General features: G+C 49.8%; 2 protein-coding genes across 2 annotated transcripts; one reads left to right on the forward strand and one right to left on the reverse strand.

The window, feature by feature from the left end:
• Positions 1-1,119: 1,119 nt before the first annotated feature.
• BDV27DRAFT_121570 (uncharacterized protein) lies at positions 1,120-2,324 on the reverse strand. Its single transcript, XM_032065398.1, has 5 exons — positions 2,115-2,324; positions 1,686-1,993; positions 1,588-1,617; positions 1,445-1,519; positions 1,120-1,332 (listed from the first exon to the last, which is right to left on the reverse strand). Exons 2-5 carry the CDS (start codon positions 1,830-1,832, stop codon positions 1,207-1,209), a joined length of 378 nt encoding a protein of 125 aa, XP_031931991.1. The 5' UTR covers positions 1,833-1,993; positions 2,115-2,324; the 3' UTR covers positions 1,120-1,206.
• On the forward strand, positions 2,316-25,655 carry BDV27DRAFT_153545 (uncharacterized protein; the record flags this gene model as incomplete). Its single annotated transcript, XM_032071814.1, has 3 exons — positions 2,316-7,369; positions 7,442-16,694; positions 16,761-25,655. 3 exons carry the CDS (start codon positions 2,316-2,318, stop codon positions 25,653-25,655), a joined length of 23,202 nt encoding a protein of 7,733 aa, XP_031931992.1.
• Between the last annotated feature and the right edge of the window lie 1,959 nt (positions 25,656-27,614).

The following is a 27,614-nucleotide window of genomic DNA, read 5'->3' on the forward strand; positions in this document are numbered from 1 at the left end:
GGGGGATAGGACATACTTCACCACTTGCATAGTCCTATGCTCAAAGAAAGCATTGCAATGTTAGACCGAGGAAGTGACGATTGGTCCGATTGTACTGATGCTACGAACTGCAAGCCCCTGGGAAAGCCAATGAAGATCATCCAGTTAAGTTTGGCACGGATAACATATACGGATATAACCTAGAGAAGGGGCAAGGATACATTGAAAGGGAATGTACGGAGCACTCTGTAGTAGCTGGCTGAATAGTCATATGTGGGGCTCGATCCCGAAGGATTTCTGACCTATCCTCTGCTGGCACCGACTGCTAAAAAATGCTAAAAAGTAGTCTATTAAAGCCAAATAGCTAGAGTTACCCCTTTGGTTACCATTCTCGTAAAACCACAGGATTCCCGATTCGGAGCGAGGAATTCCAACTCAAGGATGATGATAAGAAATTCCATTCCCATTACATGCCTTTTTGACATATGTCAAATGGTCGATCGATCGATTACTAAGTTGTCTCACAAATCTCCATCCCATTTTCTTTGACACCAATCAGCTAAGCCTAAAATTTAGTGAAGAATAGCCACGGGGAAGGGAAGCAATCGTGGGATTGGATATGTCGATCATCAGATCGAACTTTGGAGGACGAAATCTGGCCCAGACATGCATATGCATGATCCATGCTCAACCAATAGTACTAGCAAGAAAAAGCCAATTTTTCTACAAGCCCGAGATCCTCCGCAAGAGACTATTGAAAGCCTCGTCGTCAGTCTTGGCCTGACTGCCTTGAATGTGAGCAGTTTCGACAAGGAAACAAAAAAATAAAATAAAAAAAAAAAAAAAAACTCATCAACTCCGATTGGTATTCAAAGCTTCTAAATTTGGTGCTAGTGAAAGTATAATAAGAATACATCCCATTCTATTAATACTGTATTCGAAATAGGTGTGGCTTTTCATGACTCGTCTGCGGAATTTAGAGTTTACAGGAGGAAAAAAGAAAAAGAAAAACTGATTTTTCTTGAGAATATACATTTGTTGGAACAGAAGTTTACGACACGACCACAAGGTAGAGAAAGATTCCATGAAGAATTGGTCTAGTTACAAACAAACGTGCCAGGTCCAATTTCGATCAGGAAAAGGTAATCGTGCAGAAGCGGGCTTGCCCTACGTAAGAAAAATGAGATCGCTCGACGCAGAGTACAATAACTAAATCAGGCTTGCTAATTACTCCATGCATCGAAATTTAGCTGCGTCAGACCAGGATTGCAAAATCTCTAGTTGATTGCCCTCTTTGAGGGCGAGAAATTGGTTGCTATATTGACCATTAGGTTCGATCGGAATTAGTCCGTACTGTTCCAGTGGACCACCCTCAGTCAGCTATGCACCGAAGCAGGGCAACGAATCACAGTTCAAGCAAGGAATGAGAGAAGGGAAGTTTTCAAATTAAGTTGGGTGTACATGCCTCGTAAGCACCGTCGCTAAAACCGCGCGGTTCCACCCAGATATGGTAATTTTTGTTCTGGAAGTGTAGAGTGACCTGTGGAAACAAGTGAGCAATGAACAATCCCAATGGTTTGTAAGCCAGAACATGCAGGGCCATGGTACCTTCTTTGGTGATCCGAACTTGCCGATTTTCTGGCAGAAGGCAGGAGTTAGTACAGGGTTCTCCAGCGACAGTGGGGGTCTATAGGCAGAGGACTGACCCCATCATCCTCACAAAGCCAGAACTCTGCATCTGCACGCAGTTTAGTTTTCTGCTTGTCGTTGTCGATGATACGGAGATGACCATGCTCGTCTATAGCCAAGGTTTGGCCTGTGAGCGAGGTGTAAATTCCGGAAAGCGTCGGCATGGCGAGTGAAGTAGAGCAGGCGAGGAGGATATTTGGAGCTGTATGATACTTCGAGAGGTCATTCGAAGAGGATATCAGGGCCTTTGTTCCCGTCGGTAGTATATATACGTTCTCCAATAAAGATTCCAAGTGCTGCGGTGTGGACCCTTTCGTGCATTGGTCTGTCACGTAATGAATTATTTCAAGCTCAGGAAAAAGAGGTCAAAAGATCTACACTCCTTGCATCTTACTGGGATAGCGCTCGCATTCCTATATTTGTTGAGACTGAACCTCTTTGCTTACCTTATTGTAACAGTGGTACATATCACATTGATATAGCGGTCAAGCTAGCATTCCTGCGTTTGTCAGTCATTCGAAAGACAGTCTAAACCCGCAATATAAGCGGGTATACCGTCAGAGCAACTATTGTTGTTCAATCTTGGTCGCAACTGCCAGTTACCTCTTTCTCTTCTCTCTACTGTCATTTTCACTGCAACTTCCAGCATGGGCTCCATCGGAAACGTACGATGCCCATTACCAAGATGTGTGCAATCAATGCATGCTCCATCGGTTATGCAGGAGGAGATGATATTATCTACAGTTGCTGATCCTTCTCACGAATCCTATTTTGAAACCTACCATTTCAGCGCCCTCGGGATTTTGAACCCAGACCAGCTCAATGATGCGATTCACGCATTAGCCACGAAGCATGCGGTGCTGCGATCCGTCTTTGTCTATGGAGACCAACTGGGCTCAAAAAATGTGCAGATTGCGGTGCTACACCAGGAAAACGTCCTCCAGCGAGCGAAGCTACTAAGCGTGCAGCCGATAGAAGAGGAGGTTAGATTTGGTATTCTTCAAATGGAAGTCATAGGGGCAGATGAGTGGGATGGCGTTATGCCGTGGAAGTTCTCATTGTCTATCTGCCAGCGAGAACAAAAGTCTTATATCACTTTTCGGTACCATCATGCTCTGCTTGATGGTTGGTCGGCGAGGGCTCTTCTAGAACTGGTCCAGCAGGAGATGCGGATACCGGGGGCTGTGTTGAAGGGGTCCGATTTCTTTTCTCTAGTACAGCAGCCACTGAAGCGCGAATGGCAGCAGGATGAGACGCTACTCCGCGAACGACTGGGCCAGATTGAGACATCGCCCATACTCAGCCCTGGGCCAGTTCCAAATGGCGTTCTAAGGGTGGGGGAGGTGACCCGTGCGGTTTCTATCAGTTCTGGTATCTCTTTACCGGATAGACCAGCTGTTGCCGCACGGCTTCTTCGTCTCGCTCTTGGCATGACGATGTGTGTTTTTAGGAATAGTGATGACGCCTTGTTCCTGGAAATCACTTCCGCCCGAAGCCGACTCTTCCTTTCGGACCAGCATGTGTTGGGACCAGTATTGGCCCCGCAAGTGCGGAATATTCACTTGATGGAACAGACGACGCTCGGAGAATGTGCCCAGCTCTTGCGCTCATCCCACGACCCCCAGCATAACTTCAGTGTTAGCCAGCTGAAGTCTTTTCTATCCGAGAGCAGCAGGGACTTTGACGTCTGCCTCGTCTGCCAAACTAATGAGTCATATCCTTCAAATGGTGTCGGTGACTGGGAGTGGATAAAGGGGGAAGCACAGAACGACCTGCCTTTTATTGTAGAAGTTTTACCCCCCAGAGAGGGAGAATTTTCTGCCAAGATACGATACCATCAGCACCGGTTCGAGGACCAATTTGCATCTTCTTTTCTTGAATTCTTTTGCCAAACCTTAACGTGGATGCAAGCCACCGGTGATAGCATTGACTACCGGACATTTGCCGCAGCTGTATCGGAAATATGTCGTGAGGGGGGCTACAAACAACGTTACCTGGCGTTGAACCCTAGAGACGCCCCCGACGACCCTGTCAGTGCGCACGACCTGATTGAACAAGCCGCTAGCAAGTGGCCCAGCAAGATCGCCTTGGAAGCGGAGCATAGTCAGTTTATGACATACGCGGAGCTTGCGGAGGCGAGTGGTATGGCGGCCAATGGCCTGCGGTATTGCCTTCCCCGTGACCAGGAGAACCAGCCACTTGTCCCCATCTGCTTTGACAAAGGTGTAGATATGGTGGTTGCCATGCTGGCTGTGCTCAAAGCGGGCGGTGCGTACGTGCCATTAGATCCTTCTCAGCCCAGGGATCGCCTTGTGAGTATCTTAACCGCCTGTCGTGCCACTGTGATCATTGCAGACCAGACAGATCTTCAGGATATTCTGCATTCAACATGCAGTGAGCTAGGTATCCTGGTGACATCTATTGAGAGCCTTTCCGAGCATGGCAAGTCCGCCGATGAATCGCCTGGGTCCAAGCACCCACCTTCATCGTCTCTGGCATATGTCCTATTCACATCTGGGTCTACAGGTACTCCAAAAGGGGTCATGGTGGAGCACCGAAATCTCGTTGCATTCATGAAAGCCGGAGAGGGTAATGCGGATGGTACATGGACATCCACCCGATTACAGCTGGCCGCGTACAGTTTTGACGCATCCATCGGAGATATCTTTGCCAACCTCTACCACGGTGGCCGTCTCGCTCTGGTGCAGCGCAACAAGATGCTTTCCAATTTGAATTACTGGCTGGAGGAGATGTTAATTACCCATCTCGCATTAACTCCAACGATTGGTGATCTTATAGTTTCGCATCTACCTCCCCGGTTGCAGACGCTTATGTTCGGTGGTGAGCCTTTCCACCAAAGCCTTCTGGCGCAGGTACCAGCTGAAGCACGAATCTGGAATACCTGTGGTCCTACGGAAACAGTTGTGGATGTTGCCTGCTGTATACTCCAGAAGGACAACACAGATGTACCCATTGGTCGACCCTTCGGCCAGTGCCAAATCTATATATTACGGCGTGGAAGTAGTGATACCGCCGTCCCTCCAAATGCGATCGGAGAAATATGTGTCGCTGGTCCTCAGGTTTCACGCGGCTATCTCGGGCGACCCGATCTGACCAACCTTGGGTTTGTCACGGATCCCTTTCATCCATCGCAAAGGATGTATCGCACTGGCGATTTGGGACGCCTCAATCATCGAGGCATGCTAGAACATCTCGGTCGAGCAGATGGCCAGATTAAGCTGCGCGGATTGCGAGTAGAAACAGGTGAAGTAGAGGTGACAATCAAGCAGTCCTCTTCTCTCGTCGCACGGGTATCTGTCAGTGTGGACCACCTCAAGGGTTACGATCGCAAGGCGCTCACTGCTTGGATAGTTCCAGAAGCCGGTAAAAGTGCGCAAGACATCGAAATTGCGTGGAGAGAAGAGATAATACCTTGTTGCCAACGACGACTGGTACCTTACATGATTCCAGAAGTGTGGATCATGGTTTCACATCTTCCCCTTACAATTAGCGGCAAGTTGAACCGGGGCACTCTATCTTCGTGGGTGGATCTTGTTGCAACAGGTGCTACCCACGAAGGTCTCTATGTAATAGCGGCGCCATGGAAAACACGAGAAATGACAAAGCGGCTGCCAACAAGCCCAGCGGAAAGGCTGATAGTAGCAACCTGCGCGAACGTACTGGGCACAACAATCCATGATGTATCCGTGGATTCTACTTTTATATCACTTGGTGGCAACTCTCTCTTGGCAATGCGTCTTTTGTCCGCATTGCGACAAGAAGGGATGAATTGTTCCTTACGGGACCTGCTTGGCTCCATGACTCTGGGTGATGTAGCAGACGCTATGTCTTTGTCTAGTATTCCCGAAAAGAAGATCACGAAGGCGCTTTATCAGAAAGACAGTTGGGAAGAGATCGTTGCGGATTCCAGAATTGCCGTCGACACGATCGAGGCGATTTATCCATGCACTCCCCAGCAAGAAGGCCTTATCCAGAGTAGCCTTCACGGAGAAAAGTCCGCTTACTTTGCCACTATTACCGTACATCTAGGAAATACCACAAACCTGAGCACATTCGACGCAGCCTGGAAAGGATTGGTATATGGTTGTGACATGTTGAGGACCGCGTTTGTATCATCCTCGGAACTCAGACATCCCCCAGTCAGTGAATCAAACATCCTTCAGGTTGTTCTGAATCAATCCGCAGAGGATGTGGAACGGGTGGTTAGCCTCGATAACAAAGATATCGAGTTCCAATTCGGAGTAGTGCCTCTCTCAGCGGGAATTAGCCGGGGGTCTGGTAATGAGCCTTTGAAGTTACGTCTCAAGATACATCATGTTTTATATGATGAAGCATTCCTCTCTAGAATCCTGGCGGAGCTTTCCATTAAGTACGAAGCACTGGAAATGGGAAGCCCTGAGATAGCCCTGCCCCCCAGCCGCCCGTTCTCCGCTTTTGTGGAGTCCCTTTGCAATGATGACCCAGAGGTATCGAAGGGATTCTGGAAGGACTACATGCACGATGCGGTCCCCGCCACATGGCCCGTCGCAAGGGGAATTCGCAGAACGCGAGAGGAAAATAGCCAAGACGTAGAGATGAGTGTATCCAAATCGTGGACGGGAAATGCTATTGCTTTGGGCCAGAAATTCCAAGCAACCCCTGCATCAATTGTGCGTGCTGCATTGGCCCTAGCACTGGCACAATACTCCCAGGCGGATGACGTGGTGTTTGGGGAAGTGTCCAGTGGCCGGTTTGATCATGATCGTTTCACCCTTGGACCCTGCCTCGCCACGCATCCTGTCCGCATCCAGATTGATCGCAAATCGCCGTCCGCAATGCTTAATCTCGTGACTCAGGCCCTGGAAACATATCTAGTTACAACACCACATCAACAATATGGACTAGCTAATATCCATCGACAGATGGCTGACCCAGAGCTGATGGCCTTCCAGGTTCTATTTGCTCACCAGGAAGCGTTTGTAGAGTATACCGCTGCTGGTCGTTTCCATGTGGAGTCGGCTAGGTTGCAAAATCTTGGATTTCCTCTTATACTGGAATCGAGGTGCGCTAGAACAACAGGTGAACTGGCGCTGGAATGCACCTTTGACCAGCGATACCTCGGGGATCAGGACGTTGGTTGGTTTCTGCGATCTATATGTCGCACACTGGACATGTTCTCAGCCACTGCTCGGGATGGATTCTCAGATCTGAAGCTCACAGCAGAGGTCGTGGATGAGGAGATGAGACGAGCTATCGAGAAATGGTCCACAAAGCGGACTCCATTTCGCTTAACGTCGACGAGAAATGCAAAACTCTGTGCCCATGAGCTTTTCGAAATTCAGGCCGGTATCACCCCGCACAAGATCGCCATTCAAGTGAACCAATCCGAATTCATTACATATAATGAGCTGAATAAGCGATGCAATGAGATGTCCAATGCGCTGGTCAACTGGTTCGACAGCCTGGGGCTTGAGCAATCACGGGATCAACAGATTGTTCCCCTCTGCTTCAGCAATACCATCGACATGGTCATTGCCATGATTGCTGTATTGAAGGCAGGTGCAGCATATCTACCAATAGATCAGAATCACCCACAAGATCGCATCCAGCAAATCCTCTCCCTGTCAGGTGCAAGAGTGATGTTGGCCGATGGTGGAGCTGAAACGTTGGAAAAGCTCCAGGCCGCCAGCAAGCAGGCCAGGTCTGTACTTATTAGTATTAAAAGGCTTATAACTCTGTATGGAGTAGAGATAGTAAGAAAGGCCTCGTTCAGCCCTACCCCGGCATCTCTGGCGTATGTGATCTTCACATCTGGATCGACTGGAAAGCCCAAAGGGGTGATGGTCGAACACGGCAATCTAGCGGCTTTCATGCAAGCAAATGAACCGGAGGCGGTAGGAGCTTGGACATCAGTGAGGCTGCAGCTGGCGACAGCTACTTTTGATGCAGCAACAGGGGAAACCTTTGGCACGTTAGGATGTGGTGGTCGGCTAATCCTCGGGCAGACCCATGAAGTTCTCGCCGCTCTGCCGGACTGGCTGGAAAGAACCAACATAACCCACCTCTTCGTCACGCCTCGCGTGGCGGCAAACTTCTTGACGGATATTGACCCTCCATACCTCCGTACTCTTCATATTGGCGGGGAGGCCTTTGATCCCAGCATCTTACCACGCATGCCCCCAGGGTGTGACGTTTATAACGTGTTTGGTCCAACAGAGACCACGATATATGCAACACACTATAAAATTCGCAAAGGAGATGGACATCGTCGCAACATTCCAATTGGCTATCCCTTTGGGGGATGTCGACTGTACATTCTCAACCCAGAGACCTTAGAACAGGTTCCCGTTGGTGTGATAGGAGAAATTTGCATAGGAGGACCTCAAGTCACAAGAGGCTACCACGGTCGGCCAGACCTGACGTCTCGGTCTTTTCTTAGTGACCCTCAAGTTGTCGGCGAACGCCTGTACCGGAGTGGAGATCTTGGGCGATTTTCTGGAGATGGATCAATAGAACACCATGGCCGAATTGATAGTCAGATCAAGTTGCGTGGTTTACGAATTGAAGTATCTGAGATCGAGTCAGTATGCCTCGAGCATGCACTAGCCACCGCTTGTACGGTAATTGTACTTGATCGATATGAGAATCAGGTCCTCGTTGCCTTTATCCAAAGTGAGAAGGACCAGCAGACAAGCCTTTATTCGCAGGACTGGGCCGAAACAGAGTCTATACTTCATCGCCATCTGGAGAGCCGCTTGCCGAGCTACATGGTCCCCTCTCGTTTGGTTCACATCGAAGCCATGCCCCTAACTACTAGCGGGAAGGTCGACCGGCGACAACTTGCTGCTCGAGCAGAGATGATGGATCAGGCCGGGGAATTATTTTTGAGTCAGCATACAAACCATGCTGAAAGCTGGGAGAAAGGTAGTATTGAAGCAAAAATTGCTGACGCATGGGTGCAGGTTCTTGGGATCGATAGGGCTAACATCACTCCGAATGTTGCGTTTTCTCGTCTTGGGGGTGACTCTATTCGCGCCATTCACCTGCTTTCGTTACTGCGTAAAGCTGGGCTGAAGCTGAATATGACTGACGTAAATAACGCATCCACGATCTGTTCACAGGCAAAATGTGCGACCTCCCACACCGTCGCAGCCAAAAGGAGCGCGGAAGACGCAACAGACATTGATGCGCATACCGGACCGGTACCACTAGGCCCAATTGCTGGAAGATATGCTGGCATCCAGTTGAAGTATGCTTCCCAATGGGGAGAACAGGTCATCGATCATTTTAACCAGTCGGTACTGCTAGACGTGACCGCAGTCTCCCCATTACGGCTTCAGCTCGCCTTACAACGTCTTCGCAATCACCATGATGCTTTGCGCGCAATAGTACATTGGAGCTTAGATCTTCCCGTAGAGGAGTGGTCAATAAGGGTACTTCCTTGCTCGGAAGTTAAGCCTCTAGTCCTGGATAGCCCGCGGACACTTGCAATAGAAGCTCTAAGAGATCAAATTCAGCACCGACTAACTGGACTAGATATCCGACGAGGGAAGGTAATGGATGCCGAACTATATCGTCTGGATGGTGATAGTCGTGTGTTCCTGTTTTGGACCGTTCATCATTTCGTGGTTGACATTGTTTCCTGGCAAATTCTTCGTGATGATCTAAACGTCTTGGTACGGGCAAAGGAGGAACCAGGATCTATCGCTCTGCAGCCTGCCACTATGAGCTTCCTCGCGTGGACGCGGGAAGGCCAGATTCAGAGTCAAAATGGGTCGCTAAGCACAGGTAATACCCCAGAGGGACCTGAAAACTCTCTATCCTCATTTGCCTCTGATCGAGTACCCTTGTGGGTTCGCCAGCCGGAGCTGGTTCCAGTTAACCCAGTAAATCGGACTACAACATTTGCTAGTTTAAATCCAAGCATTACGGTACAGCTTCTTGGCCGTTCGAACAATGTACTTTCCACGGAGCCTCTCGATCTACTACTAGCAGGGCTAGCCATGACGATATCCAAGCACTTCGCAGGCACCGTTGACCACCTTATAGTTGGATTGGAAACACATGGTCGACAAACCGGAACAAACACTGCCGATCTTTCTCGATCAATAGGTTGGTTCACCGCAATTATACCTATGATCCTGGATTGTAGATGTGAGCTATCATCTATCGAGTCAGTGGTGCGTCGGGCCAAAGATCAGCGTCGCCTATTGACGGAAAACGACCAAGGGTTTCGTCATTTCGTAGCTTCTCGTTGGAGTACAGGCAACACATCCAAAAATGAGATAATGCCGCTGATCTTCAACTACCAGGGGGTCAGACCAGACCCTCATGGTCATGATGAAATGATGTTACATCCGGTCCAAGTTCCAGGCTTGCGCTGGATAGAGACTTGTCCACATGCCGTGCCTCTGTCGCATGCCGGATTTGAGCTGTACGTGCATGACGGGCAAGCTTATATTGAGGCTACATGGCCGTCAGATGGTGAGATGGACCAGAAGGATGTCGCTGCACTCCTGGGCCAAGAAATAACAAACATCTGCCAGTATCTCGCTGAAAGAGATCTCTTTGGCAAGACATCAATCAGTGCGTCATCGACGTCAGCGTTCGGATTACTGCCAAACGACTGCTTCGATCGTGTGTTTCACCTTTACCGAGAAGATACACTGGAGGATATAATCCCGTGTACCCCAATGCAACGGGCCCTTCTTTACGAAGGCATTGCTGACCATGAATCACGATCGTATGTTACCAGCCGTGTCTGGCGCATACCCACAGATCAAGCAATATGCTCCCAGATCGAGGACGCCATCAAAAGTCTGATACAGCGACATGGGGTATTGCGGACTGTTTTCCATATCGACCCTGAGGTAGGGCCACTGGCCCTGGTTTTGCGTGACACGCAAAGCCCGGCCGTTAGCGCGGTCGGTCAAGTGGAGGTCAGAAATCATACGGAGTTGGAGGAAATGGTCACAAATATGTTATACAACCCTGAGTTTGGAAATCCAATGAAGCAAGCGTTCTACGTTCGAGTAGTGCGCGCCACTGATGGTTCCGCGGCAAAACTAATCTGGTTACTACACCACAGCCTTATTGACGCCTGGAGCCAAGATCTTCTTTTCAGCGAGCTGACCCAGATTCTTGTGAATGGTTGTCCAAGCGAATCTTTGACGCCGCGGCCTTCGTTTGGCTCATTTGCCCGTTATGTGGCTTCAAATAGTCTTACAGACCATAGCCACAGGAAGTTCTGGTCGGAGACCTTGAATGGAGTACAACCTATATCTCTCCCCCTCTCCTTGATGTCCTCAAGGCCTATGGATTCCAATGCCGTGGTTGTTGAGCAGGCCTGTAACCTAGCCAACTTATCTGAAAATTGTATATCGCCTGCAGCACTGGTGTCACTGGCGTGGAGCCTTGTCCTCTCGGAGATCCTTGACACCGACGATGTTACTCACGGAATGCTATTCTCAGGGCGACAGCTTCCACTTGATGGTGTGGTAGATATAATCGGCCCCTGTATCAGTACCGTCCCCATTCGTAACCATATAAGCCGACACGGTAGGGTCCTGGATCTTCTGCAATCGACGGAGGCTGCAATTCGCTTGGCTGGCTTACACAGTATGATTGGCGTCGACGGCGTGGCTCGAGCAACTGGAATTGAGGCCCCGGCCTTAGTGAATACGCTTCTTAATTTCTTTGGTGTTCGAACAGACGTGCTCGAGCATGATAGCTTAAATTCAATACTTCAACTAGACAGTGTTGACGATGGACTGCCACCCTCCATTACGCTGTCGTGCTGGCAGCGGGAGATAGAGGCTAATGTTATAGTGGTGCGTCTAGAGCGTCGACATCCTTTGCAGACAGGAATTGCACAGTGCCTGATGGAGCGCATGGCCTGGTACTGCCATGCATTGTCATACCAGACGGATAGGAAACTAGACAGTGTTTCATCGATCACTTCCAATGAAGACCAACTACTCACCCAATGGAGCCAGCCCATCGATTCGCGGCCATCTGACCCGTATCCTTGCATCCACGATCTCATTACGAGATGGGCAGCAGAGGTGCCAGAAAAGGTGGCGATTCAGGTCGCGGAATCCCAGTTCGTGACATACGGCGAGATAGAAACGAAGTCCACAGCTATTGCTAGAGTGATACAACGGCTTATTGATCAGCGGTCTGCATCTACTCCGCCACTGATCCCAATCTGCTGCGACCGGGGTGTCGACATGGTGATCGCGATTCTTGCCGTACTGAAGGCTGGAGCGGCATATGTACCGCTGAATATTTCTGATCCAGAGGGCAGGCTAGAAGCTATTTTGCGTCAAGCTGGGTCTACAATAATCATCGACGGTTTACTTGGCAAGGATAGTCGTCGCAAACTTCATGCGCTTGGTGACCGCACGTCGACCTCGGTATACACCGTCGATGGCCTCTCTAAAATGCCTGCCTTCGAGGGTGCCCTTCGTGAAGTTCACTCTGGGTCGCTCGCGTACGTTCTGTTCACCTCCGGGTCAACAGGGGAGCCCAAGGGGGTGATGATTGAGCACCGCAATGTTACATCATTCATAAGCACACAGCACAATGAGATCATTGGCAGGTGGACCAGTTGTCGTATGCCAGTGGCCGCATATACATTTGATGTGTCGATGGCGGACGTTTTGATAAGTCTGTCTATCGGTGCTCGCATAGCTTTTGTGGAGAGCGAGAAGATGTTTGCCTCCCTACCATTCTGGGCAGACCAGATGCTAGCCACTACTTTGTCCATGACCCCAACACTGGCCACTCTTCTCACCAGAAGGCTTCCACCACTTGTAGCGGTGCTGATACTAGCAGGAGAGGTTTTCGATCCAAATGTCATGAAAACACTCCCCCCTGAATGTCGTGTTTGGAATGGATACGGCCCTACAGAAACTTTCTATGCATCTTTTCACCCTGTGGATGCAAAGGAAACGCACGCCCAGGTGCCCATAGGAAGGCCGTTTGGTGGTAATCAAATCTATATTCTTCGACCAGGCAGTAACGACCGTCAGCCCGTAGGAGCAATTGGCGAGATCTGCATCGGCGGGACTCAGGTTGCCCGGGGATATCTTGGACAAGACGATTTAACAAATCTATCATTCACACAAAGTCCATACAACGGCGAGACGGTGCTATACAGAACAGGCGACTTAGGGCGATTCATGGATGGAGGTGTGATGGAATACTTGGGGCGGATGGACGACCAAATTAAAATCAGGGGTCAGCGAGCCGAGCCTGCAGAGATTGAGTCAGTGGTCCATGCTGCCTCACGTCACGTAGCCCATGCCATTGTTGACCTTTATCACCCGAAGCGGGAAGGTGGGCTATCGCGCCTGATTGCGTTCATCTCAACAAAGGATACAGTGCCTCCTGGCATTTGCAAAACGTTCCTCCAAGAAGAGCTTGAGCCCTCTTGTCGAAATCAGCTTCCAGCTCATATGATCCCATCCACATGGGTTTATGTGCGCACAGTTCCCCTGACAACCAGTGGTAAAGCGGACAAGAGGAAATTACGTTCGTGGATGTCGAGGTTGGAGGAAGGCGAAACAGTGCCTGGGGCATCTATCATACAGTTGTATCCGTCTAAGCAAATGAACTCAGAGGCACATAAGGGTATTTCCCGAGGCCCTGAAAGCCCTACTGAGATCATGGTGAAAGAGTCATGTGCGCAACTATTAAAGGTTGATGAAGACACGGTATCGTTGGAAATGTCATTCATATCGTCCGGAGGCGATTCCCTGTTGGCATTGCAGTTGAATGCTAGGCTCAGGGAGAAGGGATTCAAATGTACCCCTCGGGACATTGTAGAGGCTCAGAGTCTTGCTGATCTAGCGAAGATACTAAACACATCGAACGAGGCAGTCTCCCAGGTGCCCATCGCAGACTGGACATTAGATCTTGACGAGATGGTACGTGTCCCGGACACCGACATTGAGGGCTGGGAGAGGATAGTGAAAAGTGCCGGCATCGACCCTGACCAGGTGTGTTGTGTTATGCCGTGTACACCATTTCAGGAAGGTGTGCTTTCCAGCAGCGATGAAAGTGGAGCCTCTGCTGGATACTTGGCACACATGACGGTCGGCTTGGGCAAGGAAATTGATGTAGAAGCTCTCAAATATGCTTGGCAGGAAACAGTCGATCACGAGGAGATGTTGCGCACCACGTTCATCCCTGCTGCTATGACTGAAGTACCAGGGCCTGGACAGGACAGCTCACTCCTTCAAGTGGTTCTTTGTCCTGAATCGCCGCAAGCAGGTCGCGTTAAGACAATGGAGACGGTCAGCACACTTGAGACTCCTAAAGCTACGCTTCCATCATACCCATCTCTAGAGGGAAAGCCTCAGCAGGGCCATATTCCAGTCGCTGCCGCCGTTGCCATCGGGAGCCAGGGAAGCGAAGGGCAGGAATGCACGCTACTCTTAACAATGCATCATGCATTGTACGACGAGGCTTATCTTTCATTATTATTGAAGGATTTATCCAGTAGATACCGATCAATCGCATGCAATCGGGTAGTTCCTAAAGTGCCAGAGGAACAGCGCATTCCGTTCTCTACCTATGTGCGTTTCGTGCACTCTAAGATAGGTACAGCGCCATCCTCATCTGCTGCTGGAATATTCTGGAAAGGCTATTTGGAGGATGCTATTCCCAGTACATGGCCTCTTCCGCACGGGATGCAAAGCTCCATCACTTCAGTGAAGAGACCGGAGACGGCAGTACTCGAATGGACAGGCAACCTTCGAGCTGCAGCTTCCAAAATCCAAGTTACTGCTGCCGCCATCGTCCGTGCAGCATTAGCACTAACTGTCGGTGAACACGCTAATGTTACTGATGTGGTACTCGGTGAGGTTTCCAAGGGCAGACCTGATATTCGCAGCCACGGCGACGCGACAGCGAAGTTCATTACAGGGCCATGTGCAACCACTCATCCAGTTCGAATTCGATTAGCCGATGAAGGGGGTTCCAAGAGGCGTACGACGCTGCAGCTCTTGCGCGAGTCTTTCACATCTTATATGGAAACGCTCCCCCACCAGTTCTATGGGCTTTCACGGATTAGAGAGCAATCTTGCCGCGTAGATCTACTTCCGTTCCAAGTTCTATTTGTCTACCAGGATGCCTTTCGCCAGAAGGAAGGACTCGCTGGAGATGACGCCTTCCAAATATGGGGGGGTAATTTGGGGCAAATGGGCTTCCCCATTGTTGTTGAATGTTCGTGTCTCTCTGGGGATTCAGGGGTTCTGTTCCACTGCACCTATGCGCCAGACGTGATCGACAAGCATAGCATTGAATGGTTCCTACATCATGTTTCTCAATCCATTGATGCGCTCGTACAAGTGGACCCGACTAGGAGTGACAGTTTGAGGTTGGCACGAGTCCCTCTCAGCGCCCAGGAGACTAGACAACTAGAGATATGGAGCCGCTGTCATAGAGCAAAGGAAGGCGAAAATGTTTATAATGCTATTCCCACGGAGATATCATCCATCACGCACGCCTTCGATTATATTGCGGTGAATATGCACGAGAAAGTTGCTTTGCAATCTGCGCAACATGAATATGTTACTTACGGTGAACTGCAACAGCGAAGCACAACCCTGTCCATGGTGCTCCAAAGACATATAGTCTCATTGGATGATGTCGGTTCACAACAGCCTATTATTCCGATCTGCTTCGAGCGCAGCACAGACATGGTTGTCGCAATTCTGGCAATCCTTAAAGCAGGTGCTGCATTTGTACCTCTTGAGCCCGGCTACCCAGCAGAGAGACTTATAAGTATAGTGAGGGCAACCCGTGTTTCGTTCATTATTTGTGGGGAGGAGAACAAAAGCAATGAGGCCCTGGTTTCGGTGTGCCAAGCAACGAACACCAGCCTCGTTACCCTTGATGATCTCAAATCCAGACCCGCCTCCTCAGCGCACGCATTTATCTCACGGCAATGTAGGAACGAGTCCCGGATTGCCTATGTGTTGTTTACCTCGGGATCGACGGGAACTCCTAAAGGGGTGGTGATCACCCATCTCAATCTACTTGCCTTCATGCGATATAACAACACGGATGTCCATGGACGATGGTATAACTCTCGGATGCCTGTGGCCTCTTATACGTTCGATGTTTCCATGGCAGACATTATTACGACCCTTTGTTGCGGTGGTAGAGTAGTTCTCGTTCCAGTACAAAAGCTACTCCCATCTCTAGGCGCCTGGGTCGAAGCTTCGATCACATCTCATATCTCTCTAACTCCGACAATTGCTAATATGCTCTGGGAGCCTGTCAAGAGCGCTGAAATAGTATTTCCGTTCCTCAGCGTTCTATTGTTGGCTGGTGAGGTGTTCGATGTACAGCTTATGAACTATGTGCCAGAAGAGTGCCGAGTCTGGAATGGATATGGCCCAACTGAAACGTTCTATGTGACGTTTTATCGTGTTCCGAAAGCACATGCTAAGGAGCAAACCTCAGTATCAATTGGATATGCCTTTGGAGAAAATGTAATTCACCTCCTAGGCTTCGAATCTTACGACCGTGTACCAATTGGATGTATCGGCGAGATCTGCGTGACGGGACCACAAGTCGCACAGGGATATCTTGGCCAGCCAGAGCTGACAGAGCAACATTTTCAACACGATGTTCTAAGTCAGGCATCAGATGGCCTCCTGTACCGAACAGGCGACATGGGAAGGTTCCATTCCGACGGAAAACTAGAATACCTAGGTCGGTTCGATCGTCAAATCAAGATACGTGGTCAACGTGTGGAGCTTGCAGAGATTGAGATGGTGATTGCACAGCATAATTTGGTTGACAGTTGTTCGGTCGTGGTGGTGAACACTCCTAGCAGAGATATCCTGGTTGGATTCTGTGTGAAGGCTTCGAACAAAACCCCCGGCAAGGGGTGGGACGCCAATACTGCCATTCAAATAAAAGCATGGGTTGCTACTAGGCTTCCAGCTCACATGGTGCCCTCGTATCTGTTCCAGTTGGAAGGGGAGCTCCCTTGCGTCCCCAGTGGAAAGGTAGATCGCCAACTGTTAGCTCAGAGAGCCACACAGCTATTGACAGACTCTATGATGTCCAGTCAGGGTCAGGACACCTACATCGCACCCACGACCGAGAAAGAGAAGGTGATCTGTGAGATCTTTGAGGAAACACTGGCCCAACGTGTAAGTGTACTGGACAATTTTCTCCACCTTGGTGGCCATTCCATCCTCGCAATTCGAGCGGTATCCAAGATTAACCATCGCCTCCATGCCAACCTTACCTTCAAAGATGTGTTTGACTTTGCTACCGCTCGGGATTTGGCGCGACAACTCGAGTCGACAACTACCAAACAGAGAAACTACACTTCAATTTCCAGACTTCCCCGGGACCAAACGATGGTCAGGCAGTCATTTGCTCAGGGCCGACTCTGGTTTTTGGATCAGTTGCACCCTGGGTCGACTTGGTATCTGATGCCCTTTGGTCTACGTATCCAGGGAGACCTCCATCTCCATGCGTTGGAAGCGGCTGTGTCCGCAATTGAGGAGAGGCATGAAACATTGCGGACGACCTTCGAACATCGTGACGGGCAAAACGTCCAAGTCATCCATCCTTTCGCACATCGTCAGCTAAGGGTTGTTGAGGTCCCGTCTGCAGTGGGCGAAGAGGGTCTGCTTAGCGTCCTGAAAGCAGAGCAATCCACCCCGTTTGATCTCCAAGTACATCCAGGCTGGAGACCACTGGTTCTTCGCCAGAATAAGAGGTCACATATTCTCTCGATTGTTATCCATCACATTATTTGTGATGGTTGGTCTGTCGGAGTACTCCTGAAAGAACTGAGTATATTCTATTCCGCGGCGCTCCACGGCAGCCCCATCCCTGCTCAGCTGCCACCGCTACCCATACAATACCGCGACTTCTCAGCCTGGGAGAGCCAAAAGGGCCAAAAGGTAGAGCATGATCGCCAGCTAAAGTATTGGGTGAAAAAGCTCGCTGGAAGTAAGCCGGCTGAGTTCATTTGTGATAAGCGAAGGCCTCAAACACCATCTAGGCAAGCAATCTTCGAAGAAGTTCGCATCGATGGTGTGGTGTATGACCAATTACGCGAATACTGTAAGCAACATCAGCTAACACCCTTCATTGTTCTACTGGCTGTCTTCAGAGCCACCCATTACCGCCTTACAAGGGAAGCCGATGCAACTATCGGCACCCCAATTGCCAACCGAGGGCGGGAAGAACTCCACAACATAATTGGACTCTTCGTCAACGTGCAGTGCATCCGGCTCAAGGTCGATGATCATCATACCACGTTTGAAGATCTTGTCAACCAGGCGAAGTCAACGGCTACCGAGGCTTTTGCCCACCAGGATATTCCTTTCGATCGGATCGTGTCTGCTCTGCAACCCGACAGAGAAACAACTCAGAACCCCTTAGTTCAGACAGTGTTTGCCGTTCACCCGCAAACACAAGGGAAGGAGGATCTGGAGGGACTCGTAACAGAACAGATCCTTCTGTCACGTACTACTCGATTTGATCTCGAATTTCACCTTTTCCAGGAAGAGGATGGTTTAAGCGGTCAAGTTGTGTTTGCTGAGGATATATTCTTCCCTGAAACTGTTAAAGCGATGATTTCTGTGTTTTACACGGTCCTTGAATGTGGCTTAAACCAACCAAGCACAAGCATTGCTTCGATGGCCTTACTGAATGACACCTCTCTGCATGACATGGACGATCTGCTGAGGATAAAGCGGATGAGCTATCCACGAGATGCGACTGTAGTCGATCTATTTCGCCAGGAAGCACGATCCCACCCGGACAGCATCGCTATCGTGTGTGAAGGAAAGGAGGTCACATATGGCGATCTCGACCGACAGTCGGATAATATCGAACGGTGGCTACGTAGCCTCCATCTTAAGCAAGAGACGATCGTCGGGGTGCTTGCAGCGCGATCCGCTCAGGCAATCGCCGTCTTTCTCGGAATAATGAAGGCAGATCTTGCGTACCTACCACTAGATGCTTCCACTCCACAGACTCGGATTTGCAGTGTCCTGTCGTGTATAAGTGGAAGAATAACTGTTATTGTGGTGGATGGAGCTCATGTTGCTGTTCCAGATGTCAGTTTGGCTCACGTTGATTTTGTTGCTCTCTCCAGTATTCTGGATAGTCAAACATATAAAGGATCAGGCAATCAGGATTTTGAAAGAGAATCTTCAATATCCGCTACAAGTCTAGCATGTGTCCTCTTTACTTCTGGATCGACGGGGAGGCCCAAGGGAGTCATGACCGAGCACCGGGCAATTGTACAACTGGTTAAAGACTTCAACTTTGCCGAAGCCGCAGGAAAGCCTCTAGCTCATATGGCTAGTCTATCCTTTGATGTGTCTACCTGGGAAATCTTTATGCCTCTCCTAAGTGGTGGCGTGGTAGTTTGTGTTGATGCGATGACGGTCCTAGACTATAAGGCCCTGAGCGATGTGTATGCCCGCCACCAGGTGCGAGCTGCCATGTTCACCCCTGCATTATTCAAACAGTGTTTGCATGATACCCCTTCCATTGTCAGGAACCTGGATCTATTGATTCTAGGCGGAGATCGTCTGGATCCTGAGGATGTCTTTCAGGCAAAGAAACTGACGCGAGGAGTCATCTTGAACGGATACGGACCCACCGAGAACACAGGTGCAAGTACTATTTACCCAATTCTAGATGAGGAGGCATTCGTAAATGGCGTGCCTATTGGGAGACCAATAGGTAACTCTGGAGCATATGTTATGGATGATTTACTCAATGTCGTCCCCAGCGGTGTAGTTGGGGAGCTTGTTGTCACTGGGGATGGGTTAGCAAGAGGATATACCGACCCCGAGAAGAATGAAGGTCGCTTTGTACACGTGGTCATTGGTCAGGATACAGTCCGGGCATATCGGACCGGGGACTATGCTCGATGGAGACCGATTGATGGGCAGTTGGAGTACTTTGGCCGTCGAGACGACCAGGTCAAAATCCGCGGCCATCGGGTGGAAATGGGCGAGATTGAACACACCCTCCTCTCCCATCGCGCAGTACGCAGCGCTGCTGTCGTTATGAACGGTGTGGGAGCAGAGGCTGACCTATCAGCCTTTATAACATTGCATCCGATTCAGGACGATATGGCGGAGACTGAACGAGTGGATGCATGGAAGAATGTATTTGATACGGAGGCGTATGACAGCTTCACACATCAACCCAATAAACTGGGACGAGATTTTGTTGGATGGCTCTCTATGTACGATGGATGCAATATTGACCTTACAGACATGGATGAGTGGCTAGATGACACCCTTCAAGCACTGTTAAACGGGCAAGACCCCGGAAAGGTGTTGGAGATAGGCACTGGTTCTGGAATGATCCTCTTCAACATCACCCAAGGGCTGGAAGAGTACGTTGGCATTGAGCTGGTACCAAAGCTCGCTCATATGGTGGAGCAAGTGGCCAACGTCGACGAAAGATTGGCAGGGAGAGTGAAGGTCCATGCAGGGGTGGCTGACCGTATCGAGGATTTCATCCATGGGTTCATCCCCGACCTGGTCATTATCAATTCCGTCGCGCAATACTTTCCAAGCGCAGGCTATCTCTCTGAGATTATTCTGAAGCTTATTCGGTTGCAGGGTGTGAAGACATTATTCTTTGGTGATATCCGGTCCTACCCTCTGTATGACGAGTTCCTAGTCTCGAAGGCCTTGCACAACGCCGGCGCGAAAGCCACACAGGATCAAATCCGGAAATGCATAGAAGAATCCAAAGCAGCAGAGACGGAGTTGCTTGTGGATCCTGGACTCTTCACCTCCTTGACGAGTCAATTCCCAGATCGGGTAGATCACGTTGAGATTCTCCCCAAGCTGATGAGTGCCAAAAACGAACTCAGCTGCTACCGCTTCTCTGCCGTCATTCACCTTAAACATGCTACAGTAGCGCCGCGAATCACCCACCAGGTCGAAAAGAGCAACTGGATCGATTATACGGCGCGGTCTCTCAATTCCCGAAGTTTGTTGGAGCACCTGAGAAGTTCGCGCGACAACACCATAATAGCAGTGGAAAATATACCAAATCGCAGGACGATCCTCGAAAGGTATATAGTGGACGCCCTCAGAGAAAAGGTCCCTTCTCGCTCTTTGGACACTAGCAGTCACTGGCAGGTTTGTCACCGTAACCGAGCAGCACAAAGCGCGGCCTTGCTGCCGGGAGATCTGGTTGCCATAGCGAACCAGGCAGGATTCCAGGTAGACATTAGCTGGGCTCGGCAAAGCTCACAGCGCGGGGCATTTGATGCAATCTTCCACCGACTGGGGTCAAACTGTGGACAGCAGCGGGTGCTGTTCAACTTCCCTGTCGATCATCAGTGTCGGGACGTACACTCCTTCACAAACCATCCAGTTCAAGGCCAACAAGATCAACAATGCATATATGAGCTCAAAGAGTCATTGCGTGCGCATCTTCCAGCCTACATGATTCCACGCACGATTACAATTCTCGATCAGCTGCCACTGACGGATCGCGGCAAGGTCGACCGCCAGACCCTTCGCCAGAGAATCATAGAACAAGAACCAGTAGCTACTGAATCCGAGTCGAGTGCAAACAGGGCAACGGTAGAGTATGAAAGTGAAATGGAGCGAATCATTTCCCATGTTTTTGCTGAGGTATTGGGCTTGCAATCGGTTGATAGAGAAAGCAGCTTCTTTAGCCTGGGGGGTCATTCTCTTTTGGCTCCCCGCCTGGCGTCTCGTCTATCAAAACGCCTGGATTGTATTGCAACTGTTAGAGATCTCTTCGACTGCCCAACGCCTACGAGATTGGCCGACCGGTTACTATCAAAACAAACCCATAGTGATAGAGAAGCCGACGCCGCTATCGACGATGAGACACAACATTTTGCATTGGACAAGGTGAAGTATCATGATGCTCTTCGCGATTGGGGTGTTCAGTCAAGTGAAATAAGCCACTTGATGCCTTGCACTCCGTTTCAAGAGGGAGTTTTGTCTAACTCTCTAACTGTACCAGGAGACTCCGGCTATCTGAGTGTCGTAAGGTTAGGACTACAGATGCAACTTGACGTAGAAGCAATACGGCTCGCATGGCAGAAAGTGGTTGAGCGCGAAGAGACACTCCGCACTGCTTTCATACCAGTTGCTGAGGATCTCTCTTCGTCATGCATTACCTCCAGCACGTTTTGGCAATGCACCTTCAAAGTTAGCTCCCGCGAGGTTCACCGGCTTTTGTATATTGACAGGCGAAATTGCGACGTCGACCGCTCTGCTTTAGGTTTTGGCCATATCCCAGTATCGTTGGCATTGATAGATGTACCGACCGTGTGCAAGGCAAGGGAGAGGGGCTCAACTCAACTTGAACTCACCATACATCACGCTCTATATGACGAAGCATACTTCCGATGGATTATTCATGAACTCTCCCGAGAGTATCATAAAGCTCGGCTCGCGAAAGACTACGTACCCGAGTGGGCTCCTGACACATCGGCGAACAGGATCCCTTTTAGCATATTTGTTTCTCAGCTGCAAGCAATGCCAAAAGAGAGTGCAACCTCATTTTGGAAAGGGTATCTGAACGGGGCCCCTGCCGCATGCTGGCCGGTTGCGAGAGGATTGGAGAGTGGTCGAATAACAGAAATAGACGAGTTCTCGAGCCGGTCCTTGACATGGAAGAGAAACATGCATGCTTTAGCTGGAGCAAGAGGAGTCACCCCTGCCGCGATCTCTAGGGCTGCAGTGGCTCTTGTCGTGGCAGAGCATAGTGGTGTTGAAGACATCGTTCTTGGAGAGGTGTCTAGTGGACGATCTATCACTGATGGCGCTACTGGGTTCGTAGCCGGACCTTGCATCTCAACACACCCCATCAGGATACGTATACAACAAAGGCAAGGGTCAAGAAGCAGTCACCAGAGATTGTCGTTTGACCAGTTGGTCAAACACTCGCTGGATTCTTACTTGGAGACAGTACCCTACCACCAGCTGGGTTTACCCAGTATCCGACGGGAGTCAGATGCTCCAGATCTTCTGCCGTTTCAGGTGCTGTTTGTTTATCAGCAGGCGTTTGGTTTTGAAACGGACTCTCGGGAAGAAGCTTCAGATAATTTCAAGGCCCAAGGGGGGCATCTTGGTCGGTTTGAATTTCCTGTCGTGCTACAAGCATCATGCCATCCAGTCACAGGCCACCTAAGCCTCCAGTGCATATTTGATCCGACAGTTCTAATTCCAGAGGACATTGAGTGGTTCCTCGAACACATATCACAGGTTCTGAGTTCCATTGCTGACAGTCCCTCTCAGCCCAATGCCAGGTTAACTGTTAGTGAGGCTGAAGAGGCAGCGCTAATAAAGTTCGCGTCCGAGAGCGACCAAACCCCAGATCTACCGCTGGGTACTACTAGCGAATCTCTGTGCGCTCATGATCTGATATCGCGACAAGCCATGGAGAACCCTTGCAAGATAGCTGTGCAGTATGAACTTTCCCAGTTCATGACATACGGGGAGCTCGACAGGGAGAGCACCAAGCTATCTATTGTGATCCGCGCATTTTTCAATCATCTTTCGAAGTCAGAGTGTCCTGAACAACCCCTAGTTCCAATTTCCTTCGACAAGGGGCTTGACATGGTAGTGACTATGTTGGCTGTTCTAAAAGCTGGGGCTGCTTATATTCCACTTGATGTTTCCCATTCAGAGCAACGTTTAACAATGATCTGTCAATCCACGCAGGCCAAGCTTATCCTTTGGGATGGCCAGAAAGGATTTGACAAGCTGCATGCCATTGGGCACTCTTCAGGCGCCACCGTCTCAACCCTGAACGAGCTTTTCGACGCAGCGGACGGTTGGGGAAGCACTTCCCGATCCGGGAAAAAGCCCACTCCATCCTCCCTAGCTTATATTATTTACACTTCTGGCTCCACGGGCGTGCCTAAAGGCGTGATGGTCAATCACGCAAATTTGGTATCTTTTATGAGATCCGCAACAAGTGAGACATACATGTCCTGGACCGTGAACAGACTTCAGATCGCTGCATTTACATTCGATATGTCTGTCAGCGATATCTTCCCCGTACTAGCCGTAGGGGGGCGCGTCTTACTCGCACGACAACAGTCCCTCTGGAGTGATCTTGCTGGATGGGTGGATACCTTTGCGGTAAATCAACTTATGACAACCCCCACGGTGGCAGATATGATGCTTTCCAGCGCATGGTCCGACGGATTCCGGTTAGCGCACTTGCGTGATGTGATATTAGCAGGTGAGGCGGTAAAGAGCGACATTCTGGAAAAAGCACCAGCAGAAACGGTTTTCTATATACAGTACGGTCCAACTGAAACGACCGTTGTTGTGACTGGATGTATGCTTCGAGGGCCCCCATATCATCAACCTGTTCCACATTCCCAGATTACCATGATCGGATTTCCTCTTCATGGCTGTCGCGTCTACATCCTACAGCCAGGTACATCCAACCGAGTTCCAATTGGAGTACCTGGTGAATTATGCATCAGTGGACCACAGGTGACTGTGGGATACCGGGGTGGCGGCGATTCTTCCGAAAGCCCATTTGTCCCAGACCCCTTCTGGGCCGGGCAAACAATGTATAGGTCTCACGATATTGCCAAGGTCCACGGGGATGGGATGATTGAGTGGATTGGGCGGATGGATTCGCAGGTCAAACTGCGAGGCCTGCGTATTGACTTGGGCGAGATTGAGTCCGCAGCCAGGCAGCTCAACGGTGTCCAGTCGTGTGCCGTCGTCAAAATGGAGCTGGAAAACAAGGAAACATTGATTGCATTTATCGAGGTGTCAAACTCTCACCAAACACACATTACCCCTGTCACCATCCAGCAACATATTGCACAAAACGTCCCGGCCTACATGGTCCCTGCGCACGTTCAACTGCTCGACACACCGCTTCCTCGTACAGCCTCTGATAAGCTGGATCGGAAGGGAGTCCATGTCCTAGCGCAACAGCTTGTGGATAAAGGAGATCTACTGTCCTTCGGCATCAGCCGGATACAGCCAGCTGATCTTCGCCCATCCCCAGGTACTCTAGAAGCAACGCTCGCCTCGTATTGGGCTACTATTTTGGCAGTCGACCAGTTGGCCATTAGTCTGGAGACACCTTTCTCTCACTTAGGGGGGGATTCCGTGCGCGCCATCAGCCTACTCGCGCTACTACGGCGTAACAACTTCCGGCTCAATTTGACAGACTTGGGCTCCTTTTCGACCATTCGATCGCAGGCATCCAGAATCCTGTGTGACGTGCAACCGCAAAAGCTCCCTGCTTACATGCAGTTGACCACACGCAGCAGCAGTCGGGCGATGATGGTTTTGATCCATCCCTTTTTTGGTCAGTCCAGCGTGTTTGACCATGTAGTGCCGGCTCTAAGCAAGCAGTATGATATCGTGCAAGTTTCTGATCCTTTCTTTGGAAAACCTGATGGCCCCGCATCTCTGCGCGACTGGGCCGCACATTACTTGGAAGCGCTTCACACCCACTTCAAACAGGACCGACCCGTCGTTTTGCTTGGGTATTCTTTTGGCGGCCTGTTGGTCTTGGAAATGGCTCGATTGCTGGAAATTACTGGAAAAGGATCACCCTTCTCTACAATCATAGTTGACACGCGTTGCTATAATCCAGACCAGCCATTTTTCAAGGACGAGGAAGAGAGACAGACAGCTGCTGACGATGCCGCTCGCCTCTTTGGCTCCGGCCAAACAAGAATGATTGAGGAACACTTTGATAAGCATGCCCATATATGGGAGAATTCTGCATGCCCGGACCACTACCTCGGCCGTTCACTCTACCTAGCCACTCCGGAAGCCGTGGAGTCAGGTATTGTAGATTGGTGGCAGAGTCAGTGTCCACATATTGAGGTTCAGCGAGTGGAATGCTCGCACGGAGAGATCTTTGAACCTGCGATGACTGGTCGCGTAAGTGCATTGATAAATGAGCATTGCGACCTAGATTTCACGCGCATTGAGCCTTAGGCAGGAGGTGCGCCTCATACGAGGATATCTAAATTGGCTGGAGTTTGGTAACTGTCTGGTTTTATTGATGTTAAGCGAGTATGAAGATATGCTATGATAATAATTCGCAGCTGTGATTGAGCCAAGGCAACATATTGTGTTATGCCGGGAGGTTGAGCAGTATTACAAGGCAGAAACGTTTATCTTCTGAAACAGCTCTCAGTATAATAATATAATCGGTTATTGCTCTCGTTTCCACATATTAGCGACAGCAAAAGTAAAAGCTAGATGACCTTTTGATATCATCGGGAGCGAGAGATTTATATATGAGAATTGGGTATTAATTTTTGTGTGTTGAGATGTCGCTCCATTTTGCCACCCTTGACAGCCTGAAATTTTGCGCAATCACGTGATATCAGTTGTGCTCGGAGCTACTATCTCTCCGACATCCGCGGAAATCACACTCGTGACCACAATGACTGATCACGCAGGTCTCGGATCTCTTCTTCCACTACTCTGTGAAGTTAAGAATCCCACTCCAAGCCCTATAGATCCTGTAATCGATGGTTATGATATGATAAACGTGATCTATGAAATACCTTTTAGGTATTATTACAGTTGAAAAGGATATTCAGATTGTACCAGTCGTTCGTAAATCTTTATGTGATTTTGCCTAGCCAGTCGATGTAGATATATATTTATATAGTGGAGTGGACCTTGCACACAAATACCTACAAACCAATTTGATTTACGCTTTATTACCGTTGATCTTCCACTGACCATCAAGAATATGTCTACTTAGATCACCGAGATAACTATCATTAGACCTATATGGTAAGTTTCTGTATGTTTACGCCTGTGTCCGGTTCGGGTTCGGTACGCGTTTGAGGTTCCGTCCTGGCGCCAAGCTTATTATCTGTAGTTCCCATTGGGTGTTCCCGGCCTCCGCCTATCCTCCCTAAGCTCTCGCCGCCAAGATCGTTGCATAAGATGCAACGTCTTTTACACGAAGTCCCGGAATAAATGCGATCAATGCAGATTGCGGCGCGTTAAGGTAGTTATATACGAGCAACTGACTAGTCTAGCATTCTCTTCAGAATTTTACCTGACAAAGCTTCACCAACGTCCTCGCCCCGACAACATCCAATGTACTGATCTCAATCCCCAGCTCAGACCTTGTCCAGTTTCGCAATTTGACCGCAACTAGAGAGTTAATCCCGTAGCTAGCTAACGGCCGACCAACCTCCACTATCTCCTCCACACCCAAAGGCGTATCAATACAGCGCTTACCACTTTCGCAACTGATGCTAGAAGAGTGGTATGATCCACCTTGCTGCTTAGGGATGCTCCAGAGTCCAGCGTTCTTTAGTACAGCCAGATGGCTCTGCTGACTAGCCACAGCCGTCGGCCTTAACTAGCTGAGCCGGCGGAACGGCATTAGAAGCGATACTGGTAGTAAAGATTTAGGGATTCCGATGATGAGACGCGTCTCACTATTGGGGTCGATCGGTGATGATGTTTGCTGCAAAATAGTAAAGCGTAAGATCTTATGCAACGCAACCTCGTTCAGGGCTGTCCAGCCCTCCGATTCCAGCCGCCGACTGATATGGTCCTGCTCTATGATATATTGACACCCAAGTTGACGGAGCATGCCTGAAGACCGAGTGTATGTCAATAGACAGCAAATATGTCTAGAAACGCGTTCCCGGTGGCATAGTTAGTCTGAGCTTTCTGGTAGACAAGGCCACCGCACACTTGATAGCAGTGCGAAGGAATCTTGGTTCACGTTCTGCTCTATAGACACATTGTGAAGATTCAAGGTCCCGACGACCTTCGGATAGATGGGTACGCGGAAATCATGCGGTGTCATGCTGGGAAGCTAAAGCCGACTGTCGACTGGCGAAACCAAGGCCATTGACGCTATTACTGTAAGATGCCCTCGGCAAACCGTTGCTATCCTAGCGAAAGATGGCGGTGGTG

This window comes from Aspergillus caelatus (genome assembly GCF_009193585.1).
Source record: "Aspergillus caelatus strain CBS 763.97 unplaced genomic scaffold BDV27scaffold_17, whole genome shotgun sequence".
Classification (NCBI taxonomy): Eukaryota; Fungi; Ascomycota; class Eurotiomycetes; order Eurotiales; family Aspergillaceae; genus Aspergillus; species Aspergillus caelatus.